Source organism: Tympanuchus pallidicinctus, unplaced genomic scaffold, assembly GCF_026119805.1.
Source record: "Tympanuchus pallidicinctus isolate F22 unplaced genomic scaffold, pur_lepc_1.0 scaffold6, whole genome shotgun sequence".
NCBI classification, from domain to species: Eukaryota; Metazoa; Chordata; class Aves; order Galliformes; family Phasianidae; genus Tympanuchus; species Tympanuchus pallidicinctus.
Genome location: NW_026294780.1, coordinates 32847067 through 32873631, shown reverse-complemented (window position 1 = coordinate 32873631; position 26565 = coordinate 32847067). Strand labels below are relative to the sequence as shown.

The window sequence follows — 26565 nt, the reverse complement described above, 5'->3', positions numbered from 1 at the left end:
CATACATACATGTTGCCTCACCAGTCAAAGTGGAGTAGTAAGAAAGATTTGGTATATTCAAAAGTAATATCTGGGATAGAGGGTAGGGGATTGCATTTGGTTGAGAGGGAGAAGGAAAATGGGAAAATAATAATTTGAAGGGAACTGAAAAAATGTTGAATTGGGTCAGCAGAGAAGTAGGAATCACTTGGGAAAGTAAAATTCACTTCCATTCTGAAATGACCTGAAAATCCATTTGAGAATCCTGGCTCTCTAATAAACTCTAGCAACTTCCTGCTAGCAGTCCCATGCAATAATAAATGAGTAACAACAAATCCATAGCACTTACTGAGCGGCAATAAAAATGGAACAACTCATGAACAAGTGTCAATTAAACCAAAATGCAGAATTTACAAGTTGATAGATAGATAGATAGATAGATAGATAGATAGATAGATAGAGCTATTTACATTTCTAAATCGGGTACTTTTCTTTTCTTGGGATTAATTCATTAAAACTATACAGAACATATGATTGTTGGTTTACATGGAGAGTATGATGGATAAAAAGAAATAGACTTATATAGGCCATCATAGTCAATATCATGGGCAAAATAAAGGAAAAAAAGCCTAAAAGACATTTTATTTAAATACTCTGCAGAGAGAACTGTTCTCCCAAGAAAAGAAAGATATGATACTGAAAACTATTTTTTAATGATTAGCTAATTTGAAAGTAGTCTTGTACCAGAATATGTTTCCTATCAGTAATTTTTAAACAATATTAATCTTCTTTAAGTCTAAAAACAAACTCATAAAGTTGAAGATCTAGAGAAATTAGAACAACAAGCCTGGTGCAGCTGGACTTGTAAACGAAGAGAGAAAATAGAACTACAGGGAGTGACTGAAACTGGTTGGACAAATGGACAGATATCAGGCACTGGAAAACACTGTGAAAGGAAGCTAGTAACAAGAAATGGTTGGCTGACAGTAGCTGAGACCAAAGCCAGGGGACCACATGATTTGGATTCACTAGACAATAACAGGACCAGTGGTTGAAAACAGAAAAATGACAGAACGCAGTGCAACAAAGTCATGTTCAGTTTTCTGAAAAGAAGTCTCTCTGAGGGAGAAATCTTGACAAGTGTATATGGGGCATAAAGACAGACATCTGGGGATGTCTGGATCTTGCTTAAGAAGAGTATTAGGTTCAAGAAGTTAAGATATGAAGTTGGAATTATGACTGGAGAACTGGACATAAATAGAAATCTGGACAAGGATATTAGGACTGACACGAACGCAGGCCAGAGCTTGATGGAGACACTGTTAAAAGAACTGTGTGTTGCAAGAATAATGAAAGGAAAGATGAAATGCAATTCAGGGCTATCTTCATTTATCACAAAAAAGTCTGTAAAACCCTCATGTTAAAATGGTCATTCCTTAGAGCACTGTGGACTGCACATAATCATGTATTACAGCTTACTGGCCACTTTGTTTGGTTTATCACTGTGAAAGTAAAGGTTCAAGTCCTAATATATCCACAAGGTCATTAGATATCTTTTCATAATGAAACTTTTGACTCTCTAGTTTACCTGTAAAGAAGTAAACCCTAAGAAATGATCACCTGTAATACCAGGACATTATTCAAAGCTAAGACAAAACATACAACTGTTAGGAAATTTCAAATTAAGATTTAACATATTAAAGAAGTTGAGATAATCTTCCATACCTCTTCTGTAAAGCATGATGTCTAGTGACAAAAAATATTGTATATAAACCAGGTATTATTTAAAGCATGAGAATACACTCAGTACTGGAGATAAAGAAATATTGGATAGATATCCATTTATTCAACTCCATCCTCGTCCCCTAACTGAATTAGGTACTGTGCAAAATACAGTATCTAATCACATAATTAAAGATTATATCACAATGCATATACAAAGATGACAGAACAAAGATGCAGAAGACAACCTTAATTCTATCACTTCCTAATTTTGGAATGCTTGACTTTACAGTCTTGATAATAGCTTTTTCCAATAAAAGTTTTTGATCTCATAAGAAATATAATCACCTATTTAGACATGCTTTTGTCAAGATTTTTACATCAGACCCATGTACCCAAGGTTTATGGAATGACTGAAAGTTCCTTTTCAGTATGGAAGTCCTTCAGATATCTATCTTTCAAACATTGCAAGAAAGCATCAAATATTATAATTCACTAAGATTATTACACTGATTTTACTTGTAGAAAAATAGATTAAACAAATCTCAAACCAATGCAGAAAACAATTTAGGTTAGGTTTTCAGACAAATAACTGAAGCTGTGTCTAAGCAATTGTTATTAACATTGAGGGCAGCTGCAGGGCAGCATTTTCCTATTACTTAGGCAGCAAAATGTGCCCTTTAGGTCCCTGGCATATGCAAAATTAAATCATAATTTCTTTCTCTTCATCTGTTGCCCTCATTGATTGTAAGAGTAATTTCAATAGAGGACTACGCAGTCAGTATGTGAGTTGCAGTAGCTCTCTTTCTCTGTTACTGGATCTGCTAAACATTTCCATTTCCTGACCTGTCCTTCCTGGGAGGGGGCAAGTACCTCTGTTTGCTGATGAGATGAAGAGTTTGAGAAAGGCTGTGAATGGAGGAGAACAGATGGTCCTGGAAACTTTTCTGTGCATGGCAACTGAATGGCTTTTTCACAGGAAGAGCAAGTAGTCTAAAGCCATTTAACTTTATACTTAACTGTATTCTTAATATCATCCTACAGAAGAGGTGCAGAACTAGGATAATGGTGAGAAAAACCAGACTATGTGAAAGGACTTAGTAAAAGCTAATTTTGCTAAGGGATGAAGAGAGTAAAGAGAAAGGCTGATAATCTGCTACAAAGTATATCTGCAGAGTGTAAGGACTTCATGTATAAAATTTGGTTGATGGACAAAGGGAACTTTGGAAAGGACTAGAGAAGAGTCCATAGAAAGGGAAAAACTGAAATACTGGAATAGACAGGAGAACTTCAGAGAATACACAAAATGCAAAAGATCTCCTGAGATATCTGGGAAAAAAAAATGCTGACAATAATAAGTGTGAGAATTCATGGGAACTGAGCAGGGTAAGAAATGGCTGTTAGCAGAGAATGAGGGATCTGGCTTTAGAAAAAACTGGAATAAGAGTATGAAGAATTTGGGAAAGAAAGCAGAAAAGCCATTGGATGAAGCACTCCCTAGAAAATAGGAAATAAATGAAGAAGATAAGCAAGACAACAATCTGAGACAGAGAACCTGGTTAAGCATCCTGTTCTTATCAGAACAGTTTTGGGAAGAAAGCACTAAAATGGAAGAATTTGGAAAAAAACGTGAAAGAGACACCACACTAAAGAAATCATCAGAGCGGAAGACAGTGTAAAGCAGAACTTTTTTAGATGAGTTTAGACAATACGTAAAGAGAGCTGTGATTAAATAGAACAAAGATTACAAATGTATAGGATCTGTGAGGGAAATCACTAGGACATGGAAAAATCAATGTGGAATTTATACAGGAAAAGAAAAAAAATAACGTCGGCAAACAAATACACAATAGGTAAGGGGATGGGGAAGAAAAGAATCAGTGGAAAAAAAAAGGAAAGTAAGAGCAGCAGTAAATGTCATTGTTCTAAGTGCTTAGTAAGAGGTCTGTTAACAAACAGTATATAAAAGTAAACATTATCTTTGTATGGTACCTTTTTGTGTGGGATGAGGGGATCTTGGGAAACCGGATTGGGAGCTAGGCATAGGCATCTAGTGAACCTACAATATGTATGGAGAAGAGGATAATCTGCTTTATTATAAATTTAAACAAAAGCAAGAAAGAAAACATTTAAAACTAGCGTCTAAACCAGTTCGTAATAACTTAGTATCTGCATCTGTTAAAATATCTACATATATTTGAGACTCACATTTGAGTTATTTATTATGATTACTTCTCAGTACTTCATGGATAGTCCAGCAAGATGTTGGCTATCCAATATTTAAAAAATAAATCAAAACAAAACAAAACCTAGAAAAAAACTATAATATCTGTTATTGGTTCTTTCCACAGACTCATTTTCAAGCTCCTTTTTCTGAATATCTTTCCCATTTACAAGGCTTTATATGAACTAAAAGTGAATTTGAACACATTGAAAGGTGCTACAGGATGAAAAATAGAACATACTCCATTTATTGATAAATGCAATTACCTTTTACACTTAAATTAGTCCTACTCCTTGCAAACAAAAGTGACCATTACAATATTAACATTAAAAACAGATCCAAAATCAAGAAGAATCCTTTTATTTACAATAAAGAGTAGATAAAATCTTTGTTTTAAAATACTGTCGTCTTTGCCTAGTACTTTCTTAAATGCTGAAATTATACTTGATATTTCAATTATTTTACTTCCCCACAGAACACTGCAGCTATATTTTCTTGCTTAGTTATAGAATTGCATAGCATGCTTAATACAATAAAATTAAAAAAATGTATTATGATTATGTATAAAGCTGTTATTACCCCAGATATGCTTTGATACAGGAAGATATAAACACAGATATTTTAGAGGAATATGAAAGGCATAAATACTTCCCTAGTAAGCATATTTTTCCAGAACCTGAAAGCATGAATGAAATATTATATTCTTTATTAGAGAATATACTACATATTCTATAGAATAATTCTTATACAGAAGTACAGTAAATATCATTATTAGATAAAATGTACAGAAGTAACTGAAATTTTCAAAAATTGGAAGGACATACTCTTTGTTATCCCTGTGAGAATTAAAAAAAAATTCATCCACTGGAAGAAAGATTTTGTACAGTTTTGCATCTAAATTCTCCAAAGAGTCCACCTGTAGTGAGCATGCTTTTTCCTGGTGCTGAATGAAGTTCCTTCACTGAAACTATCCTTGTTTCTGCAAACTATTGTTCTGCTAAATATTGAAATAACAACAGAGAAATTGCTTTCCTTTTCTCTCAATTCTTGTCTTGTGCTGATACTAAGGAAGAGCTTGATGGAGAGGCAGGAGAAACTGAGAATAAATACTGAAAGACTTCTACCAAACAGAAAAGGCTGTTAACAGGGAATGTTAATAGAGTACAGACTCTAAAAACCATTGGACAAAGGAGGAAGGCAACTAAAAGGGTCACATACAGGAGAAAGATTTTGCAATAGAAGAAATAATTAGGGTGGCATGAAACTTAGGTCAGAAGAGAACAATGGAAGAATGGATTCCTAGGGAATGGAAAATTAGTGGAGGGGGGAGAAGAAGTGTTGAGACAGGACAGTGAGAACAGCCACTGACAAAAGCTGAAATTAGAATAAGAAAGAAACAAGGTGGAACTGGGACATGGATGTAAAGGAGTAACAAGGACACATGCTACAGGGCACACAGAGAAAAGGGAAAGGGAATCCTCTTTCCTGTAGTGGAACTGAATACAAAGAGTCCTAACACTTAGCATTGCTCATCTGTTAGTAACTATTTCAGAAACTCACTCCACAAAAAAATTGATCCACAAAGACAATAAACTTCCGCACTTACAAACTGTGTTGTAAATCTACATGTTACACAATTCCCAGTGGTAGACCTAGATGTTCCAAAATCTGATACGATGATTAAATTGGGGGGGGGAATAAAAAATAATAATAAAAAAAACAACACCAAAAAAACCCCCAACATTATTTAAAGTCTATGTTAAGATGGAATAGCAGAGACAGGAAATGTCAGAACTAAGGTTGCCTTTGCAATATGATCCAATACCATGACCATCATGGTTTAGACTTTAAAAAAAACAACCATCAGTGTTATTTTGTGAGGTTTATTATTTTTTTCCTGATAACATCTTGGACAGATGAGTCAAGGAGAAGTCATTATTATTGCGAATGTTGCCTCTAAGACCTTGGTTTTATTTGTTGCGGACATGTAAATGTACAAAATGAGGATAAGCAGAAAAACATAAATGCTGTTCCTATGTAGCTTGGGATAAATCTTTTAGAATACACACTTCCAAAATACTTTGTAATTATGTGTTCTCATCTTCTGAATATCTCAGCTCATAAAGGAAACCGGATTTAATGGGAAAAGTGATTTGAACACGGTGAACACATAAAACAATCTGTCAACTCAGTCTTCCTGTGACTCTGATTCCCAGGTATAAAATGGGAATACTGCAAACTTTGCTTTCTTGCAGGAATGGTCTGAAGATAAATAAATTAGTGTTGGCAAGGAACTCAGTTACTTCAGTGTAATAGAATAGCCTCCAAAGAAATTTCTCCAAAGAAAAGTTTGTCTGTGCACCAAAGAAAATAACAAATGTATGGTTTATAGCAAATGAGCATGTTGATTGGATTCTTACTAGAATGACATATCAAATGGTTCTTTGAGTTAGGCACAGTCTGTGCGAGGAGAAACAGGATTCTCAAACAATGTCACAATCTGTACCTACTTTCCAGTAGGTACAACATTCAAACTGGCATATTTCAACTTCTGAGCTATTATCTTTGTAGGGGCAGAACATGCAATTTAAATCTAAATGTTTTTGTTTGTCCCACAGAAGAACTTACTGCCTCTTTTTATTTTTTGTATATGCTTATTACCTTCAAAGACTGACATCTTTTTCTGTTGTTACGGTCTCCTTGTGGCACACTAGTAACAGCTCTTCAGGAGTCAGTAAAAGTGATTAAATAACATACAGATTATGTCAAATGATACTGTTCAGATGATTGACTTCAAAATGCAAAGTAAAGGCAATTGAATGTGATTACTGGTGCTAACCATTTTAGGCTTCCCTTTGTAAAAAAAAGCATGTTCATTTACAACTGAAAACAAATGCTGTTTCTGCTGTTTAGTATTCATGTAGGTAGAATTAGATTGTTGACTAGAGAGGATATTATAACACAAATGCTATCTTAAAAATTTGTTACTTACTAATATCTTGGTGCTTGCAGTATATATACATTCAGATTCACAGGGAAAGTAATAAGGCTCTCTTTAGTATTTCATGTACAAATTTACTCAGCAGATTTGCTTTATTAAACAGTAAATAGTGGGATGTGGTAAATGAAAAATCCAGGAAGTGAATAAACAGTTTATTCACCATTAATGCTTATTGAAACACACCTTTCATTAACTGCCACTGAATATTAGCTATGAAATTCTCATCTTGCCTTGAATGTTACCCATTAACTATTTGTACAGTTGAAAGGCTAACATGGTTTTAAATCAGCCTTTAAAATAGTTATCCTAAATGTAACTATATATATTCACAAAAACTGCATTTAGCATGTTTGAGATTCAAGCCTATATTGCTTCAAATTCTTCTTCTTTAATTGTACAAGATAAACAGAAATGACCTATTAATTTAAAGAAAATCTACCACCACCGAATGTATGCTCTCCTATAAACAAGCAAGATGAACTTGACCTTGTTTGAACTTGTTTTGATGTGGCCCAGATGGTAAGCTACATGCTTGAATAGCAGTCTAAAGCTGAGGAAAAACTCATATACCAAGATCTAGATTTATAGCCTTTTGCAAATTCTTACCTTGTATTGTCCTTTCAGCATCTGTTCTGCCCCCACTGCGGTCAGCTTCTATCTCTGGGGTCAGAGAGTCTAGAAGCATAGAAAGGTAAGACTGACACATATTTCATTTGATTCTTATAGCCCTTTTTACAACCTGTTACTCTAAAGCTGAATTACAATACAATCAACCTTTGTCAGTTTTTTTTTTAAACGTTGAACAATGACTAGAGGCCTGGACAATTTTTTGTTAGACGAGTGAGATTAATGAGCAATAGATTTTTCAAGCATAAAGGTAGGAAGAAAAAGAAGAAGGAAAAAAAATGACTTCTCAAGCTAATAATATAAAATAGTCCCAGTTGTGATATTCTCTCCAGTAAATTTATTTGCACATGCTATATAAAGTAACAAAAGAAAAAAGAGAGGGACATCACTTGAACAAAGGAGAGAGATTTTCCTTTTTTTCCCCCTCCCACCATGTTATAGATTTCATACTAACAAGATTCTTTAGACACTTAAATTGAAAATTAATGACACAGAAGGAAAAGCTCGCTTCTTACCATTTAGGACCCTGAGACTATCTGTTGAAGCTGCTTGTTTCAGTGTCTGTTCCGCTTGCTCCCGTCGTTTAGTCTCAAATTCAAGTGCTTCCTGCAATTTCCTCTTTGCCTTCTTTTCCTTCTTTAACCTTTTCTGAATTATTGCTAGAAGGAAGAAAATCAGTGTACTCAAATTCAGATCTGGAACTTGGCCACACAATTACGTATTAAGAGTTCCAAGAAAGAATACAACTGTAACAGTTCATATAAATTGTGCAATTACACACTATCTATTTAAACAACCTGAAATTTGCTGGATTTACACATAGATATGTAAAGAGCTACTGCTCTATACCATGCTGTATCTTTTAATAAACAGATGAGGATTTGTGAAAATGTAAGATGGAAAATCTTGAAGCTCAATCCAAACCCTTTATATTAGAAACAACTGGACAGTGCCAGATCCCCAAGCCAACTAATTATTACTTTGCTTTCTCAAATGTAAGGGAAAATATTAGGAAAGTAACAAAAATTCAGTGCAGAAAACCTTACTTAATAAATGTTCTCCCTGCTTCTTGTTCACATTCCACAAAGAAAATGGTTGCAGGAACAGGATATAAATGATTCATGCAAGATAGGTTTTAAAGAAAATCCATCATGATTTTCTTTTTTATGTTACCGGACGGTTGCTTCCCAATTACAACTAAAATAAAACTTCTATGTTCCCTGACTGAAGGAACATATCACAGATTATGTCCTCAGTGGAACAGAGTAATGTGAACTTTTTTTTTTCTTTTTTTCCTACTCCATAAAAGTGGAAGTGATCCTCTAAAGAAATGATACAAAGTTGTAGAGCACATCCTTATTTACCCAACCAAACTCCAACTCTTTTTTCATTCAGGGTTTTCATAGACGTGCATGTGAGATCTTTCTGGTTAACCCTTTCCTAGAGAATCTGTCATTTTTACACTAACTATAGAAGTACCATTACCAAAACCAGATACTAGGTGATACTAGGCTTGATTATTACTTCTCCAAAGTAACCATTTGTATCTGGTTTAGGAAGAAATTCTGGAGAGGTTAAAAATACATGTCCACCAGTTCACACTCCCCATTTTCAATAGTCATAGCTGCAACTTTCACAGAATACAAATCATGAAATTTTTAAAGGGATCCATCATGATTATTTCTATTTAATGTATATGCTAAGAGAAAGTGCTTTTTGAGTAGCCTTAGATTTTTTTTCTGTGTTGCCATACAGAACTGTTTAGACACAAAATGTATATTAGCACAAACCCTGTAGTGAGAACAGCTACATCATTAATGTGTAAGATTTTGGAATTCTGGCACTTCCTCATTTTGTATAGTAGAACTACTTTTCAGGCATATCGTCTTATTCTACGAAAGAACAGCTAGTATCTATACAAAGGCTAAACTAAATACATTTTGAATCATTGCACCATTTTAATGTTTTCATTATAAGTACTTTTAAAGCGATCTCAATAAATGAGAAGGAAACATATGTTGCTTTCTGAATTAAAATGTCATCATGGCTGACACATTGTAGATGTGACTACAGCAGTCAGAGCCAGAATTAGCAAGCCCTTACTGTGTAGCTGCTCACAGAACAGAGATTATCCTACTTTCACTGGTTGATGAGACACATCCTACAGCCTTAGGAATCACTAATTGGGATATTTACAAAGAAGGAAGGAAACAATACACTAAATAAGCATACTGTAGAACATACACTAGCAGCGGAAAGATGTTTGACTTGTGTTAACATGACTAGCAAGGTAGACACTGATACTGGTTGCCTAATGCTGAAGATTCCATTTACCTAATAGGCTTTGACCTGTGTATGACAGTGTGCATATATTTCTGTGCTGCAGCTTTTTAAGGGTATTTCAGTCTTTTTTTTTTTTATAGAATGTTTCTCAGTAGGGATGTGGTACACTTCTCGCTCATGCCTCTATTAAGATGTGAGATTTCCTTTCAGACATGACATTTGCCATTGGAAAACTGATGTCAACTAAAACTAATGTAAGGCAAAGCCTCCTATGTATTTTTCCGTCTTTAATTGTAGAACAAATTCTCAAAATAATTACAACATCTTATTTTTTCTCTCCTACTTGGCTTTCTTCATCGTAAGGAATAATATGTTATTTTTATTTTATTTTGTACAGAAGCATCCACTAGTGGAAAAAGCCATCCTCATTACATTTACTTTACTGCATTACACTATTAAGTGCTCAGATCCATTCCTCTTTGGTTTGACTCTTTTACCAGTGCAGTATCGTCATACAAAGATATAAAAGAAGCAGATAATGCATAGTGCAGAAAATAACACTGTCAATTATTTCACTATCCTAAGCAAAGTAAAGGACTATCACATGCTCTTTCTTGAAACGCATATTGCCTAATTTTACTCGTTGAAAGTATATGTGTCTAGTCCAGCTTAGTCAGTGATATTACTTTCAGTGCTAACAGGAAGAGAAAGAGGTATTCATAGTGTAATTGACCTCACCAACTTGTCTCAGGATGTAGGAACTGCTTTATTGAAAGGAATGGAATTTATGTTGCATAAGCATAACATATATGTTGCAAGCATAATATATTATGCTTGAACAACGTGCTTAATTTCTACACGGCAAAACTCAAAGTCAGATGAGTCCCCACCTATACCTTTTCTGTTGTGCGTATTATTGCCTAACTCTAAAAAAGGGATGCATGATTGAAGGATTATGAGACAGAGCTAGACGAGGATGAGAAGAAATGAACCATTTTAGAAAACTTCTTTAAAAGTGTAACTATTCCAATTGTACTGAGCAAAATAGGTCATTTGTGGACAAAGTTATAATTCACTACATAGTTTTGATAATTGTTTGAAAGAAGTTTGAAAAGGAAAATTAACAACGTCCTGCCTTTTAAAGGGTCAAGGCATGAAATAGGATTACACTGCTTACTTACAGGTGGAATGTTAGTCAAAGGAATAATGATACTGGTTGTAAATTCAAGAGTTCTTGGGGTTCCTGTTTTAGATGATTTACAGAAAGCTAACCTGGACAAGAAGAGTATTATAACTTTAACCCTGCAAAAATACATATCTGCCATGCCTGCCATTTGTGTTAAGCAGCAAGTTAAACCCATAGGTTGTCTGGACCTTGCAATGTAATTAGACACTTTTAAAGAACAAGACATGCATATAGTGAAAAGGAGAGCTATAAGGCAAGATGCAAACATGTATAGCATGCAAATAGTTAACAGTAAACTGCCCTAACTTCACCATCAATGTTTTAGAATGGTGTCCTATATCTTAATTTTATATAAATAAATAAATAAATAAATAAATAAACACACACATTAAATCATTAAGAAATTTATATGCTTTACACTGGGATCTTTCTGAAGGAGAACCTTAGCTGCTCCTTCTATAAACATGTTTGACCTACTGCATTATGCAATGCTTACATATTACTATTAACTTCATATTTTATTACATACAGATTGCCTAAATATGCAGTATATGACTCTTACCACATAAGAACAGAGATGAATTCATAACACCTCAAAGAGACTAAAATTTGATAAAGTTGTGTTTACTTTAAGTAGCTATCCTTTTTCATAATGGTCGCAACCTGCCGAAGTCCATAACTGCACCTTCTGTGTTTACATTTGCACTGTGTATTACTGATATGTTGCAATAAGTCATATTCAAGACAAATACAGAAAAAAAAAGGAAGGTGGTTGTACTAAATTTCATGCAGATCCTATGCAAAATTAGGATCAGGTAGACTGCAAAACTTCCTGTATTGGAGTCAGCTTGTACATAACATGAATACTGGAGAAAGGTTTTGATGAAACACAAATGCTTGAAAAAAAATTAGGTTTATTAAGGAAAAAAAATTACAAGATATTTATGTTTGCTTTATTAAGATACCTCTATTTTTCTGCTCCACAGCCAACTGTTTCTCAAGTGTTTCCCTCAGTTCTCGTTCCCTGAAGAGCTCCATCTTCAGCTCTGTCTTTTCCAGTTGGACTTGTTTCTCTTGAGCTCTGGCATTGTCTATAGCAACCTTTAGCAGACCCTGTTAGAAAACAAAACAAACAAAAAAAAGCAATGTTTGAGGAATATTACAACAGATGACATAATAAATAATTTCTATTATTTATCTCTGATCAGTCTCATGAGATTTTACAAATGAAATAATCCTTTTACTGGTTCGAAGTTTCCTGGTTACCAAGAGCAAAATCTAACTCTTTTGTTAGACTCTAAATCTAAGAGTCAAGTTTTCACAGAAGATGCAAGCTGATCTTCAAATACGTGTAAAACTAGTATGAAAAAGTTATAGGGATAGGTTTATTCTTCATGGAAGATAAAAGATAACAAGCCTATACAAGCCACTTGCCAGTTAAAACAAAAAGAGCTGTCCTATTGACAGCGAATTGTCAGTCTCATTATTTATCAACTGAAGAACGGCAAATTTAGTCTCCAGTACAACTCCTTATTGTTGTTCACTATTACTACATTCCATATTGTTTCTGAGGAAGATTAAGTTGTTGAGATGTTAAGCAGAGGACACTCACAAAGCAGAAAGATCTTTCTGCCTTAAAAAGTACATTACTGATTTTGTGCAATTGTTATCTCACAACAGACGGCAAAACACAATGATCTCTTAATTTCTTGAGTTGGTATGTTGGAAAAAAAATCTATATTTTTGTGGTTATTGCATCAGGAAATAATAACTCGTTTTCTTTATTTTCTTGAGAATTTTAATCTACAGTTCCTCCTTTTTGCAATGAAACAGACAGATCTTGGCATATCTAATAGCTAGATAATTAGGACACTGATATAAACTACAAAAAGAGGAGGGGAAATAGGGTTGAAAGAAAGAAAGATAGAAAGAGAAAATAATTCCACATTCCAGAATTCTGGCCATCAGGGTCTTGGCTCTACACTTTTATCTCTTTCACTTGAAGCTATCATAATATAGCAGATAATTAAGCATAGCTAGGCATATATAAACCTGCATGGATATGAACCTAACTCTTCCATATCCTAGACAAGTCTCCTGACAACCACAGATCCATAGATAGAACCATAGATTATTATTTTGACCCAAGAGGGATGTGCTGATATGAAGCAAAACAATGCCAACAAGACAGACTGAAGAAGTTGCTGGTAGTTATTTTAGGAAAGTTAAAAGAGCAAAAGTTCAGAATCAAGACCCAGTTTCAGAGCTGCATACTACAGACACAAAATTATGTTCGCCAACTCATAAGTTTCCTCACCATTTAAGCACATTTCCTTAATTAAATTCTGAGTTTCAAGTTTTTTTCACAATTTTTTTAAAAATATCTCCCAAAAGAACAGGCCAGCACTACGATACTTGAAAATGGAAAAAAGCACTTTCTTGAGTGTTAGTATGTACCTTTCTCTTGCTGGCCTTCCTAATGTCAGTGCCTACCATTGAAATTTGTGTCCTTCCACTTCTTCTTTTAAGTCTGTTCTTCAGAGTTCATTATTTTCATTATTCCTCATCCTCACTCTTAACTAAATTGTTGCCACAAGTGTTGTTACACTAAGAATTTAATTCTTGCAGTTTTATTATACTTGAATGTATTAAAGTCCACAGCAACTGAAATAAATCAAACTCTCCAACAGCAAGGAACACATGGTCACTTTAATGATGCACACTACAGAAGAATAAGATCACATTTGAAAATATCAAACAACAGTAACTCAAAAAAATGTGCTTATAAATATGATTACTGTTTTAGCAGTTTTCGTTAAAAGAAAAAAATAACTAAAACACAAAGATATTTTGTGTTGACCGTTAAACTTAGATGACTTCTAAAGAAAATCATGTAAAGCTAAATACAAAGCTTCAAAGACAAATGCAAAGTAAAATAGATTTTTTTAATATTATCCTTCACTTGAAATCCCCCTTTATGAATCATAGAATCCTTAGAGTTGGAAGAGACCTCTAAAGGCCATCTATTCCAATTCCCCTGCAATGAACAGGGACATCACAGCTAGATCAGCTTGCCCAGAGCATTATCCAGTCTTGCCTTGAATGTCTCCAGGGATGGGGCATCAATCACATATCTGGGCAACACATTCCAGTGCCTCAACATCCTCACTGTAAAAGACTTCTTCCTTATATCCAACTTAAATCTACTCTCTTTGAACTTGAAATCATTGCTACTTGTTCTATTACCACAGACCCTGCTAAAAAGTCTGTCCCCTTCTTTTCTGTTGCTCCCCTATAGAGACTGACAAGCTGCTATTATGTCACCTTGGAGCCTTCTCTTCTCCAGGCTGAACAGCCCCAGCTCTCTTAGCCTATCCTCATAGGAGAGGCGTTCCGTTCCTTGGTTCATTTCTGTGGCCCTTCCCTGGACACAATCCAACAAGTCTATCATCATAGAATCATTATAGAATGGCCTGGGATGAAAAGGACCACAATGACCACCCAGTTTCAACCCCTCTGCTGCGTTTATGGTTGCCAACCACCAGATCAGGCTGCCCAGAGCCACATCCAGCCTGTCCTGGAATGCCTCCAGGGATGGGGCATCCACAACCTCCTTGGGCAACCTGTTCTTGTGCGTCACCACCCTCTGTGTGAAAAACTTCCTCCTAATATTTAACCTAAATCTCTCATGACTCAGTTTAAGACCATTCCCCCATGTCCTATCACTGTCGACTCTTGTAAATAGCCATTCCCCTTCTTAAGCTCCCCTTCTTATAAAATCCCTTCAAGTATTGGATGGCTACAGTGAGGTCTCCCTGGAGCTTCTCTTCTCCAAGCTGAACAAGCCCAGTTCTCTCAACCTTTCCTCATAGGAGAGATGCTCCAGCCCTCTGATCATCTTAGTGTCCCTCCTCTGGACCCGCTCCATGAGCTCTACGTCCTTCTTGTGCTGGGGGCCCCAGGCCTGGATGCAGTACTCCAGATGGGGCCTCATAAGAGCTGAGTAGAGGGGGACAATCACCTCCCTTTCCCTGCTGGTCACCCCTTTTTTAATGCAGACCAGAACACAGTTGGCCTTCTGGGCTGCAGGTGGACACTGCAATGTCTATGTCTCTCCTGTACTGAGAACTCCACATCTCGATGCAGTACTCCAGGTGAGGCCTCACCAGAACAGAGGGGCAGGATCATGCCCCTCAATATGCTGGCCATACTTCTTCGGATGAAGCCCAGGATATGGTTGGTGTTCCAGGCTGTGAGGGCACATTGCAGGCTCATGTCCAGGTTCCCATTTACCAGTACACCCATTTTTTTTCTCAGCTGGGCTGCAATCAATCCTTTCATCCCCAGCTTGTATCGGTAATGGGGCTTGCCTCGACACAGGGGCAGGACCTCGTGTCTGGATTTGTTGAACCCCAGGAGGTTCACCTGGGCCCACTGCTCAAGTCTGTCTAGGTCCCTCTGGATGGCATCCCATCCCTCTGGTGCACTGACCCCAACCCACAGCTTGATGTCATCAGCAAAACTGCTGAGGGTGATTCAGATAGGAATTATTGTATCAATACCTGCCTCTAGTTTATGTTGGAAGTCTAGAGTATTTTAATCTCCTCCAATTCATCTTACTAGGACACATGATACATCCAAATCATGAATAAAAAAAAGCAGATAAAGAGAAATTATGCAAAGAATACTTGTAGATTATAAGCATATTGTCAAATAATTTCAAAGATTCAAATACCTTTCCCAAATTCTTGCCATCCATCTTATTTAAAAATAAAGGCAAGCTTCTAAAACAACTGCCATCTTTACTCAGTTCAACTATATTCATGTACATGTTTCTTCTTCATCAGGAATAAACAATTAGTAACAAATGAAAGAGATCATTACGTCAAGTGCCCTTTTAGATCACCCCAATTAAAACTTTAGTTTAGCTGTATTTTAATGCTAAGATACCAAATTCTAATTTTCTGCTCTGATTGCTCGTTGACTTATCTTGGAAAGATGCACTCTTAGTGCAAAGTCTAGAGATCATTTAGCAAGATGCCAATGTTGGCACCACTTAATGTGTTGATTGGTTGTATTATCAGTAGCAGTTTAAAATAAATTACTGTTAAACTATTATTGTCCTTGGCTAACAAATATTTTTGTGTTTTTAAATATCCATGAATGAACATGGAGAATAATTCTAGTGTAACACAGACGTGTAATTTTATATTAAAATCGCTGCATAGTATGAAGCTGCTAAAAGCATATTACATTTTCTATTGAATTTCTGCACCACACTTCCTCCTTCAACCTCTCATTTTTTTAAACCCTCTGCTAACGTAGCTAATGGTAATACATTACCTATTGCTGCTGATTATGTCTGAAAAATATTAGCTTTTTGGAGCCAAGACACACTAGGGACTACTTATAAGCTACACAAAATTAAGTTTCATTTTTAGAAGTTAAATCAGTGCACATCAGTAGGCGTCCAATGTAGAAAAAAATCTTCACTAGAGCCAAACTGATGCATATGCAAAAGTGCTGTTGCTGCCAATGACATCTCTAATGCAAAAATACTGGAAACATTCAGTATCTCTTCAGTATTCGATGAAGAAGGGCTGAGAAAATCAACTAAAAAGTACAGCATCTAAAAATTATCAGTGCCCTCTGGAACAGGAATAGCAATTTCAGAGTTGCACAAAATTCTATTAATTCTCCCAGTGGATCATCTGTAAAAGATTATACAAAATACAGTATGTCCAACTTGTATTTGCTATGGCTAATCCTCTAACCTGATATTAAATCAATATGCTGCCAATGACAATGGGAAATGCAGTGCAACACAGGACATTAACAAAAGAAAAATATTTCCCTTTAGGGAAGGTCAGATGTTATGGAGGCTGGATAATGATAATTGTAGTGAACATCCTCAGGTTCCAGATTTGTTTTTAATACAGTATGGCTCTATCAGGAGCAGAGCTTTTAACATGGCATGCCAATCCTCCTGTCTGTGTCGCTGTTTAGATTACATATATGTTATATATATGAAATATATATAACATATATGTAATCTATATATAATATAATATAATATAATATAATATAATATAATATAATATAATATAATATAATATAATATAATATAATATAATATAATATAATATAATATAATATAATATAAATATATAAAATATATTATATAACATATTATATATGTATATAATTTCAGTGTAATATTAAACATCGACATTTTCCCCAGGAAACTTAAGAGATCATTCTGATATATATACATATATATATATATTATTTTGTTTGTTTGTTTGTTTGTTTTCTTTGTTGATTTGCTTGACATTTTCCACTGACAAGTCCTCTAGAAATATTCTAAATTAAAAAATTAATTTGATGTATGGTCAATGTCTCTTCCCATTCACTGACTAATAGTTATCTCTAACATGCTTGTAAACGCGGTCTTGTGAGGATAGATTATTATCTTTTACAAATTAAATGTATCTCTATCTTAAAGCCAGTATTACCCATCACTATTATATATAAATAAATAAGTAAATAAGTAAGTAAGTAAATAAATAAATAAAATCATGTATTGCCTATAGAGGAAAAAAGGTATTTAGAAGCTCCTTCTCATTCTAGCTAGTACTGTGTGTTACGGATAACACACTTAGCTACATAGTTATTTGTGACTTTAAAATGGCCTTCCTAGTTCATCTAGAAGACTTACAAGTCTGTCTAGAAGACATTGCTTTACTTCCAGTAATTGCCCATATAATTTTTATGCTCTCATTATTGAGGAAATAAAAAACAACTGCATATAAACAATTTATACTAACCTTTACAGGTTAAATTCTGAATATTTGCAATTTGAATCTGACTGCCAGCTTAGTAAAATATGCAAAGTAATGTAACACAGCATGACTGTAACTACAGATGACTCTAAGATAAAGACATTTTTGTAATATCTCAGATTGAAAACCTCCATCATTGGTAAAAGCAGGATATTGTTCATTAATATTTTTTGTGAAAAATAATCTTCTCTTTAATTTTAGCAGAAATCAAATAGGAAAACACAAAGCAAAACTGTCATTTTTACTTTACCCAATGTTTGCACTATTTTCTCCTGTTTACTCAATCATAGATGGCAACAGCACAGGAGACTCACAGCAATAAAGCCAGTTGTTCTCTTCGTTTTCAGAAGGGAATTCTGTGTGCAATCATACATTTCTTTTATTAACATCACTGGGATACCTATATATTATACATGTTTCTCTGAAAAATACTTAGCAGTAAGACTGTATCAATGGAAAAATATAACTATTGGTGCAATTAATTTATCCCCTAGTTATTAATAGAAAATCAGCCCATGGTCAGTAAGTATTTAGACTCTAATAGCCTAAAATAACATTACTGTTATCCAGGAACACTGCAATATCATGAAAGGCTGTGGCTGTAACATACTTTGGCATAACTGGGTCATGACTCCAAAAGGTGAATTTATGTGAAAGACAGGGAAACATCTTCAGCTTTCTTACTAGTATCCACATATCATTTTGCTGTGATCCACCTTCCTTTACCCTTTATCTTCTCTGATGCTGCACATAGACTTTCAAAATTTAATCTAGAAGAAATTAACAAATACACAGTGGAAAGGAACAGACACTTGTTTAAAGTTGTCTGGGGAAATTTATTTTCTCTTCCTTTTAAATGTGTAGATATACAGCTGAATAAGAAAATATGGCCCCATCTCATTTGTTTTATTTGTGTATTTAATTATATTTTGTTAGTTAATTATTTATATCTATCCCAGCAGTTCCCAGAAAGACTTAACCTTGCTTGTTCCAGACTCTGAATATTTTGATTATCTTTCTTTAAATGTACAAATAATTAAACACTGTTCATTGTTGAGTTTTTGTTTTTTGTTTTTTTGTTACTGTTTCTTTTTTATTTTTAGGTTTTTTATTTTTTCAATAAATATTTTTCAAGTCCTGGTTTCAGCTGGGATAGAGTTAATTTTCTTGAGCGTGGCAAGTATGACACTGTGTTTTGGATTTAGAGATGTTGATAACACATTGACATTTTAGTTGTTGCAGAGCAATGCTTACACACAGAGTCAAGGACTTTTCACCTTCAGGTACTGCCTCCCTAAATAGAAGCAGGAAGGGGCACAAGGAGCTGGGAGGGAATAAGACTAGGTCAGCTGACCTAAACTGGCCAAAAGGATAATCCACATTCTGTGATGTGATGCCATGCTGAACAACAAAACTGGGGGAGTTGGCTGCGGGGGCTGCCACTGCTTGGGAATCAGCTGGGCAGGTGGTTGCAAATGTACTGTGCACCACACATTCTGTACGTCCTTTTTGTTGTTACTGGTTTTATCTGGTTTTTGCTGTTGTTGGTTTTATTATTTATTTATTTATTTATTTAAACCTAAGCCCTGCCCATCCCATCTTCTGGCCACCCCCTGACCCATGTCATCATGGTGGTGGGTCTGTCCCACTGAGCAGCCCTGCCCAGCCTGGGCATGCATCCATCTCTTGGCAACAACAATCCATCAGTGAGCTATTAGCACTGTTTGAGGTGAAACCAGGGCACAGGGAGGAGGGCATGGTGCAGTGCCAGCTCAAGGTATGGCAAAAACTTGTATGTATTTTGATATAATGGCTAAACACGGTTTTGCGAAAAGCAAAAAAAAAGTAACCTTGCTTTCTGTTATGGTAAAGGAATTGAGAATAGGTTTCAAGATTGCAAGAAAAACCACTGATCTTTTGGTACTTTCGCAACTCCATTTTCATTTGACAATACATTCTTGAATTGGTACGTGTAGATTTGCAATGAGATATTCAACAAAAAAATCCGACCATGTCTCTTTATTAGACTTTTATAAGAGAAAAATATCCCTCACTTCACAGTCATGCCTTATTCCTGTCATTCCTTTTGTACAATTTGTATATTTGTGAACAATTATTGTCTAGAACAAAGCACAGGAGAGTAAAATTTCATAAAAAATCTCTAATGGACACCTTGAGAACCTTGAGTACTAAGAATTGGAACCACCGCCATCGAATCAGACTGATGCATTAGTTTCACAAAAACTGGTCAGATATCCCACTAGTTTTATCAGTTTTTGCTCTTTTTAATTACTGTTTTAATAAAAATATTAACAATCAAAATGTTTTGTTATTTACATACATTAACTACATTATATGCTTCATGAAGGCTGCTCCAAAAGTAATTTTTTGTGTGTTATTATGTCAGCCTACAACATCAGAGGCAGATGTCCGTATTGGCAGTAAAGGTTGAGCCTTCCCAACAATATTCTGTTACATGTTGTTGCTGTGTGACAGATAGCAGTAGAGGGGCAGACATAAAATGGCATTTGATATGGAAGTAAAGTGGTATCATTGAACTCTTCCTTATAGGAAAAATGGCACCTATTCACATGATGATAAAATCTCGCTGAATGTTTGTGGAGACCAAACAATGGATGTGAGCATAGACAAGTGTTAGGTGGTGTGTTGCAGGAGTGGCAACAAGTGACAGTGGGTCACCTCTACTGATCCAGGTTTTGATGAGCATGGCATGCATGCATCACTGGTAGAAATGCATAGCTAATGGTGTAAGTATGTTGAAAAGCAGTGTTTTGTAGATGGGAATTTGTTCTATCAAACAGAGGTACTGTGCTCATTGTATCTATTGTAGTTTCCATGAAAATAAGTAGGAAGCATTCATTTTTGAGTGACCTACATGTACATGGCCCAAGACAATTCCTCTTCACAGTGAGGCCCAGGCAAGCCAAAAGGTTGGACAGCAATGGATTAAGATTTATTCGTTTAGATTTGATACCCATGGAAGACTTGATTAGTGTTTAGTAGACAGTTTTAAAGGAAGTAACCAGAGTTACGCAAGTTAAATTAACAGGCGTTACCGAAATTCATCAACATCTGCACAACTTCTTGCACACAATTTTCAAATATCAAGTGTTCACTAATTTTCTACTTAACTCAAAAGCACTGTCCCCATGTCTCCTCCTCACTCTGACAATGTTCAATATTAGAGTTTCTATTGCCCATACCTTGACTTCGTTCTATTTTAAAGCAGGACAGACTCTACATAATTTCTTCTGAAGGCACCCAGTTTCTATATTATGCACACAACTGAGTCAGTACAGTAGATCATAACACCATGCCATCCTCACATGTTTGTGTAGCCTGAGGTTGCTTGCTTATGTAGTAATATGACCTTCATATTTGTAAAATATAGACATTCTCCACCATAGCATGTGGCAGGTCACGTATGTACCCCAATTCTATGACCTAATGAAGGTACATTTCATTTGCATTTCACAGGCAAACTTACATTTGTCCTGTGATATGTCTGCATTTTGGTCATATGTGATGCTTGGAAAAAGAGAACAGCAAAATCATTCATCTAGACCTTGGCTAGATTTTTGCTGTTTTCTTATTTAAAAGAACCTTAACATTGGAGGCAGGGAACAAACTGTAGGCAAAATGATCTTTTCTAGAAAGTTAAATCTGCTTGGTTTCTAGTAACCTATTCTTAGTGTAGCTGAAAAAAGAGAATGGTGAGGAAGTTTGATGCTCCACTCTTCTTTGTAATTTATACCTCTGTACTGAAAAGGATGCAAGATGTGCCTGGACTAAAGGAGAATAAAGGAAAATTGACCGAATGACAAGAGTTCTGTCCCATGTATTGAAGCATCATGGATTTCAGGTGGTACTTATCTATTTCCTAATAAAGTCATAAACCATATTGTGAGCAGTGACCACAGTACAAAATTTCCCCGTTTCACAAATCCTGTTAAGAAGTTTGAACTTGTATCTGTACTTCAGTTATGGAACTGTTGGGCCATAGTTCACTTATGTATCTGTGGTAGTCCTTTCATTACAGTAACCACAGAATATGGAAAACACTGTTTAAGTGTCATTGCTAAGAGAAACTGCCACTGTGCACAGGCTATTATAATAGCCTCTACTGTTTTAAAGAGAATACTTATCATTTTCTATCAAGGTAGGAAAATCAAGCTAGCTAAATATATATACGTATAGGTGCATATAGTGAAGTATTTTTTTATATAGTCCTGATAGAGATTTAAATGTATGGGGAAAACAAACAAACAAAAAAAAAAAACCAAACAAACATGCCTTGATGGTATGTGAAAGGACTCCCAGAGATACAGTGAGACACAGAGACATATTGAAAAAATCCAAAGAGTTTTACATGCAACCTGTTTACCCCGATGGGTGATTTGTCATGATGTGGAAAATCAAAGTAAGGAACAGTAAGTTGAAAAACACAATGAGAAAAAGCAAAAAGAAGTCTCTGGTTTCTTAATGATCTTGGCTCTCATTTTCTCTCTTCAGCACATAAGATTAGTTTTAAAAAATAATTTAAAAAAAAGCAATGAAAGCAATGACCGAATTTCATGTTCGTGTTTTCTGTAAAACAACATTGAATGCATTCTTAGCAAATTAATCCCAGTCATTTATCCTGAAGTCGTGCAGCACTCTCATATTCAATCACGAAATTAGCTAACCTGTTGATGCTGGATGCTTTGCTCATTAGGTTGCTGTCTAGAGACATTGACTGCACACATTTGTCAAAAAAATTACTAGGAACTTTACTGTACATGCATGCAAAGCAAAAACATTAGATATTTTATTAACTTTTTTGTACCTTTGAAAAAAATATTCTTTATAGATTTCAACTGGTCTGCTAGAAGAATGCTAAATGTTGCAGAATTACCACATTTTATAATTTGTATAAGATCCAAACAACAACTAAAACAAAAACCACACAAATAAAACAAAACAAAACAAAAGCCATTTACAATTATGTTCTTTTGTATCAGGCCGATATAATACTTTATTTCTAAATAACAACTGTTTTTTATCTTTTTTCATTGTTAGAACTCAAAACATCACTAATAAAGGGATCCTGTATACTTTTTATAAAACAAATACAAAGGGCCATAAAGTTGAAAGAATTTGCTTAGGAAAACAAAGCAAAGAGGCTTTGGCCCTGTGTTGCATAGTGCTTTCTGAATATAACTGAATTGACTCGATACATTTGCAGGAAAAAAAGTATATTGGGAGTTAGAAGCTGCACAAACAAAGGTTGTATGTAATGAATACAGTATGGCTGCATTATTTCTTGCACTAACATTTTGCTTCTTCATGCAACATACCGCTGCAAAAATTGCATCTGGAGAACATATGATCACTGAATTTGTGGGGAAAAAAAATCTTCATTCTAATATTAAACACTAGCATCTAGGCAAATGTATACCTTGGACAATATTTGAATCAGGCTGTACTATGCACACAATAGACATTCTGACTACTGAATAGGAAATCTGCAGAAAATTTGGTAATACCCTTTGAAGTCTATTCTTTGAAGACATTACTTTAAGTGAAATGAGCTTACTTATAAAAAAAGTGCTTTTTTGTGAATGCTTTTGTGAATGCTTTTATGAGAGACACATTTCAAATAGCTTTAAATATCATTTCCACCTTGGCACTGCAGCAATTTGAAATAACTATTTATTAAAGAAATGTTTCTCTGTTTAGTAAATGAGATATACCTAAATAGAAGATACATTTCATTAGCCTGTAATAAAAAGAGCATTTAAGACCAATGTTATTAAACACCCCAATGCCATTTTCATCAAATTCTCTGCTGTGGTCTAATACACAATCTATTTTTTTATGTACTGTAACTGACAGCTTCTAAATTCATTCATTTGTTGCGGTTTCTTTAAATCCCAAATTACTAGAAAGTTTCAGCAAATTAGTTTATCCAAATAATCTTATGAACTGATTAAGCTAAAATGGTTGTATTAATTTAGACAAATCTGAACAACTGGCTCCTCTCCACTCCTTTAAGCTGATCTACAGAAAGGCCTACCTGGATGTTAGTCAGAAGGGTCTCTATGGAGGACAATCCATCAGGGAATAGAAAAGGAGATGGAAAACCTGGAGGTAGTGGTTGCCCATGCCCAGTTAGAGAAAGTTTGTCAAGGCTGTCTCTTGCAGTTGGTGTGGAGAGCGGGGTCTCATCTGTATGTGATTGAAACAAAAATATAGAACAAGTTACGCTTGTCTGTTTTTATTAGACTTCAGTAATGGCTTCCCTAGTGGTTTCCAGAACATTTATTGCAAATTGGTTCCTGCTATCAGGAGAAAATGCTTTCTGCTGAATTTTCTTTAATGAAAAAGCTGTGGAGATACAACAAGATAACATTAATGAGTAACTTTATAAGCCTTTTAAATGCAGTCTCTAATGAGACTGAGTTTACAGTGCCATAGAATCTTTTTAAAACAAATATTATCTCACATATACTCGTGATAAAATATTCAAGCTGACTTTATGGGCACCTTACCAATTATCTCATTTTAGTTTGTGTTCTATTTGAACTGACAATAGAATATTTGCTAGTATGACATATATTTCATATAAGAGAAAAATTTGAACATAAGGTTTGCTATACAATTAACCCTTCCCACACAATGCTTTCATTTACAGGTCAGAAGATTCTGCAAACAGAAAATCTACAGACTGTCTAGGCATTTTTAATCAAAAAAGTATACCTGATTCGCACAGCTGAAACATGCTCTGAGCAATAAATGATATTAACAGCATGGTTACAATCATTGGCCTAATTTTTTTTAAACACAGACATGTTCTAACAATTAGTGCTCAACTCCTTAGTGGAATCATCATAACAATCAGATCTGATCAGTTGTGACATCACAACGGGAAAAGACTCCCTGAGTCTGCAGACTTCTAAGATTAGTGTTTCATAGATAATCTGTGAGTGGATTATAAAGTAAGTGAAGAAAAAAAAAAAAAAAGAAGAAGAAGAAAAAAAAACTTCATTATACATCTTTTTTTTTTTCTTTCTTTCTTTTTTTTTAATTTTTGAAATATTTTTAGACTACCGTTGATATGATACAGAAATTTAGGTCAAGCTCATTGCACTAGATGTTAATCTGAATTCTTCAAAAAGGAAAACTATTTATACATGTATTTAGATATATGTATCTATTCATATTTGTCTTAGTAATGGCTCAGTCATTAACTGAAACACTGATGTATCTCAATACAATTCTGTGGCATCAGAATGCATACAGAACTCTGCACAGCTGTTTGACTACATGAGAGTTTGTTTCATTTAGCTTTGATCAACATGATACATATTTTTTGAGGTGTATTAATTTATTTTTTTTTTTTTCTGCAATGTATTTTATTACAGTTTTAATGAATAGTTGTAGTTCACTTTTTATTCTAGCATACACATTGGGAAATGTATGATATAAAAGTCCTGATGCTATTTTCCTAAAAAGAAATAAAAAGAAGTGAGGTGCTGTATATTGTAAAGTGGCAATAGTCTAGAGATAGAAAAATTGAAGTCTTTTCCAAGAATGGGTTAGAGTGCTTCAGCAGCCAAGGGAAAGCACAGTATAACTCAGAATCCCTGTTCATCCCAGAATTTCATTTCTATCAACATTCCAGACAAAAGAAATCTCTGTTAAGCACTTTTAGTTGCTTATTCATTTCTCCATCTCCTCGTGGGCTCCACTGTGCTGGCCAGAACTTAATGGTGCTAGCGTAAAAGCTGCATCCACAATCTATTTTGGCACAGAAATGCCAAAATAGGCTCCTTGGCTTGTCCCACCTGGCTCTTTCTATAGCTAGTGAAGAGAAATACAGCGTTTTAAGGTGCTAATCCATATAAACTATTATAGCCATCAGAAGGATACAGAAGGAGAAAAATCTTCCTCTAGAAGTTCCTGTTAACTGTAAGAGGAGCCTCAGATGACTTGTTCAGATAGAAAGATCTACATTTGGAATGATCAACCATACCATGAAAACTGTTCTTCTCAGTTCACAGGGGCTTAGGCTGAGAGTAGCCGACAAAAGGAGTAAAAGCCCATTTAATATTCTCTGTGTTTTACAATCTGTGGCACAATTTTTACTTTCTCATAAAGTCTTAAGTAAAAAGTTTACCAAGCTAAGCTTTGTGAAACAAAGTAATGTTTACCAAGGAAAGCTTCAGCCCGTATAAAGATTTTGTTAAGTATATTTCATCAGATTTTCCAGTCTGATCTGGACAGACTGTTCAGAAAAACTGGCTGTAGATGACTGAACCTATATCTTACAAGATTAAAAGTAGACTATGAAAAATGTACTCTGTGTGCATCATCTATTCCTCACGCTATTCTGCTGTCTGTCATCATTTTGTTGTAACATACAATAACTTGACCCTAAATAATAGTTTTTTATTTTCTTTTCAACTTTAAAAATATTATAGATATATTCACCACATTAGGAAAAATAAACAAATAGGTAATCCTGGATATTGTAAACTACATTACTGCTCTCAAGTATTCCTGCTAGTTCATCATCTTCTGAAATCACGTTCTAGTGTGAAGAATAATTCTCTTTTTTTTTTTTCCAAACTGCTGTCAGTATTGTTATGTGTTCATTAACCATAACAAACAATTCAAACTTAAGCAAAAATGATTATAG

At 34.8% G+C, this 26565-nt stretch overlaps 1 protein-coding gene across 6 annotated transcripts in view; it reads right to left on the bottom strand.

Annotated features, from left to right (window-relative positions):
* Nucleotides 1-26565, bottom strand: part of DACH1 (dachshund family transcription factor 1) — a 358213-nt gene that overhangs the window by 27999 nt on the left and 303649 nt on the right. For 4 of the 6 annotated variants that reach the window (XM_052705592.1, XM_052705593.1, XM_052705595.1 and 1 more), the window contains 4 exons: nucleotides 23941-24092; nucleotides 11988-12135; nucleotides 8069-8212; nucleotides 7533-7601 (listed from right to left, as the gene is read on the bottom strand). In XM_052705592.1, coding sequence (XP_052561552.1) covers nucleotides 7533-7601; nucleotides 8069-8212; nucleotides 11988-12135; nucleotides 23941-24092 — 513 coding nt within the window. Of the gene's footprint in view, nucleotides 1-3693; nucleotides 3761-7532; nucleotides 7602-8068; nucleotides 8213-11987; nucleotides 12136-23940; nucleotides 24093-26565 lie in introns of all 6 variants that reach the window. The other 2 variants (XM_052705594.1, XM_052705597.1) reach the window with 1 other exon arrangement.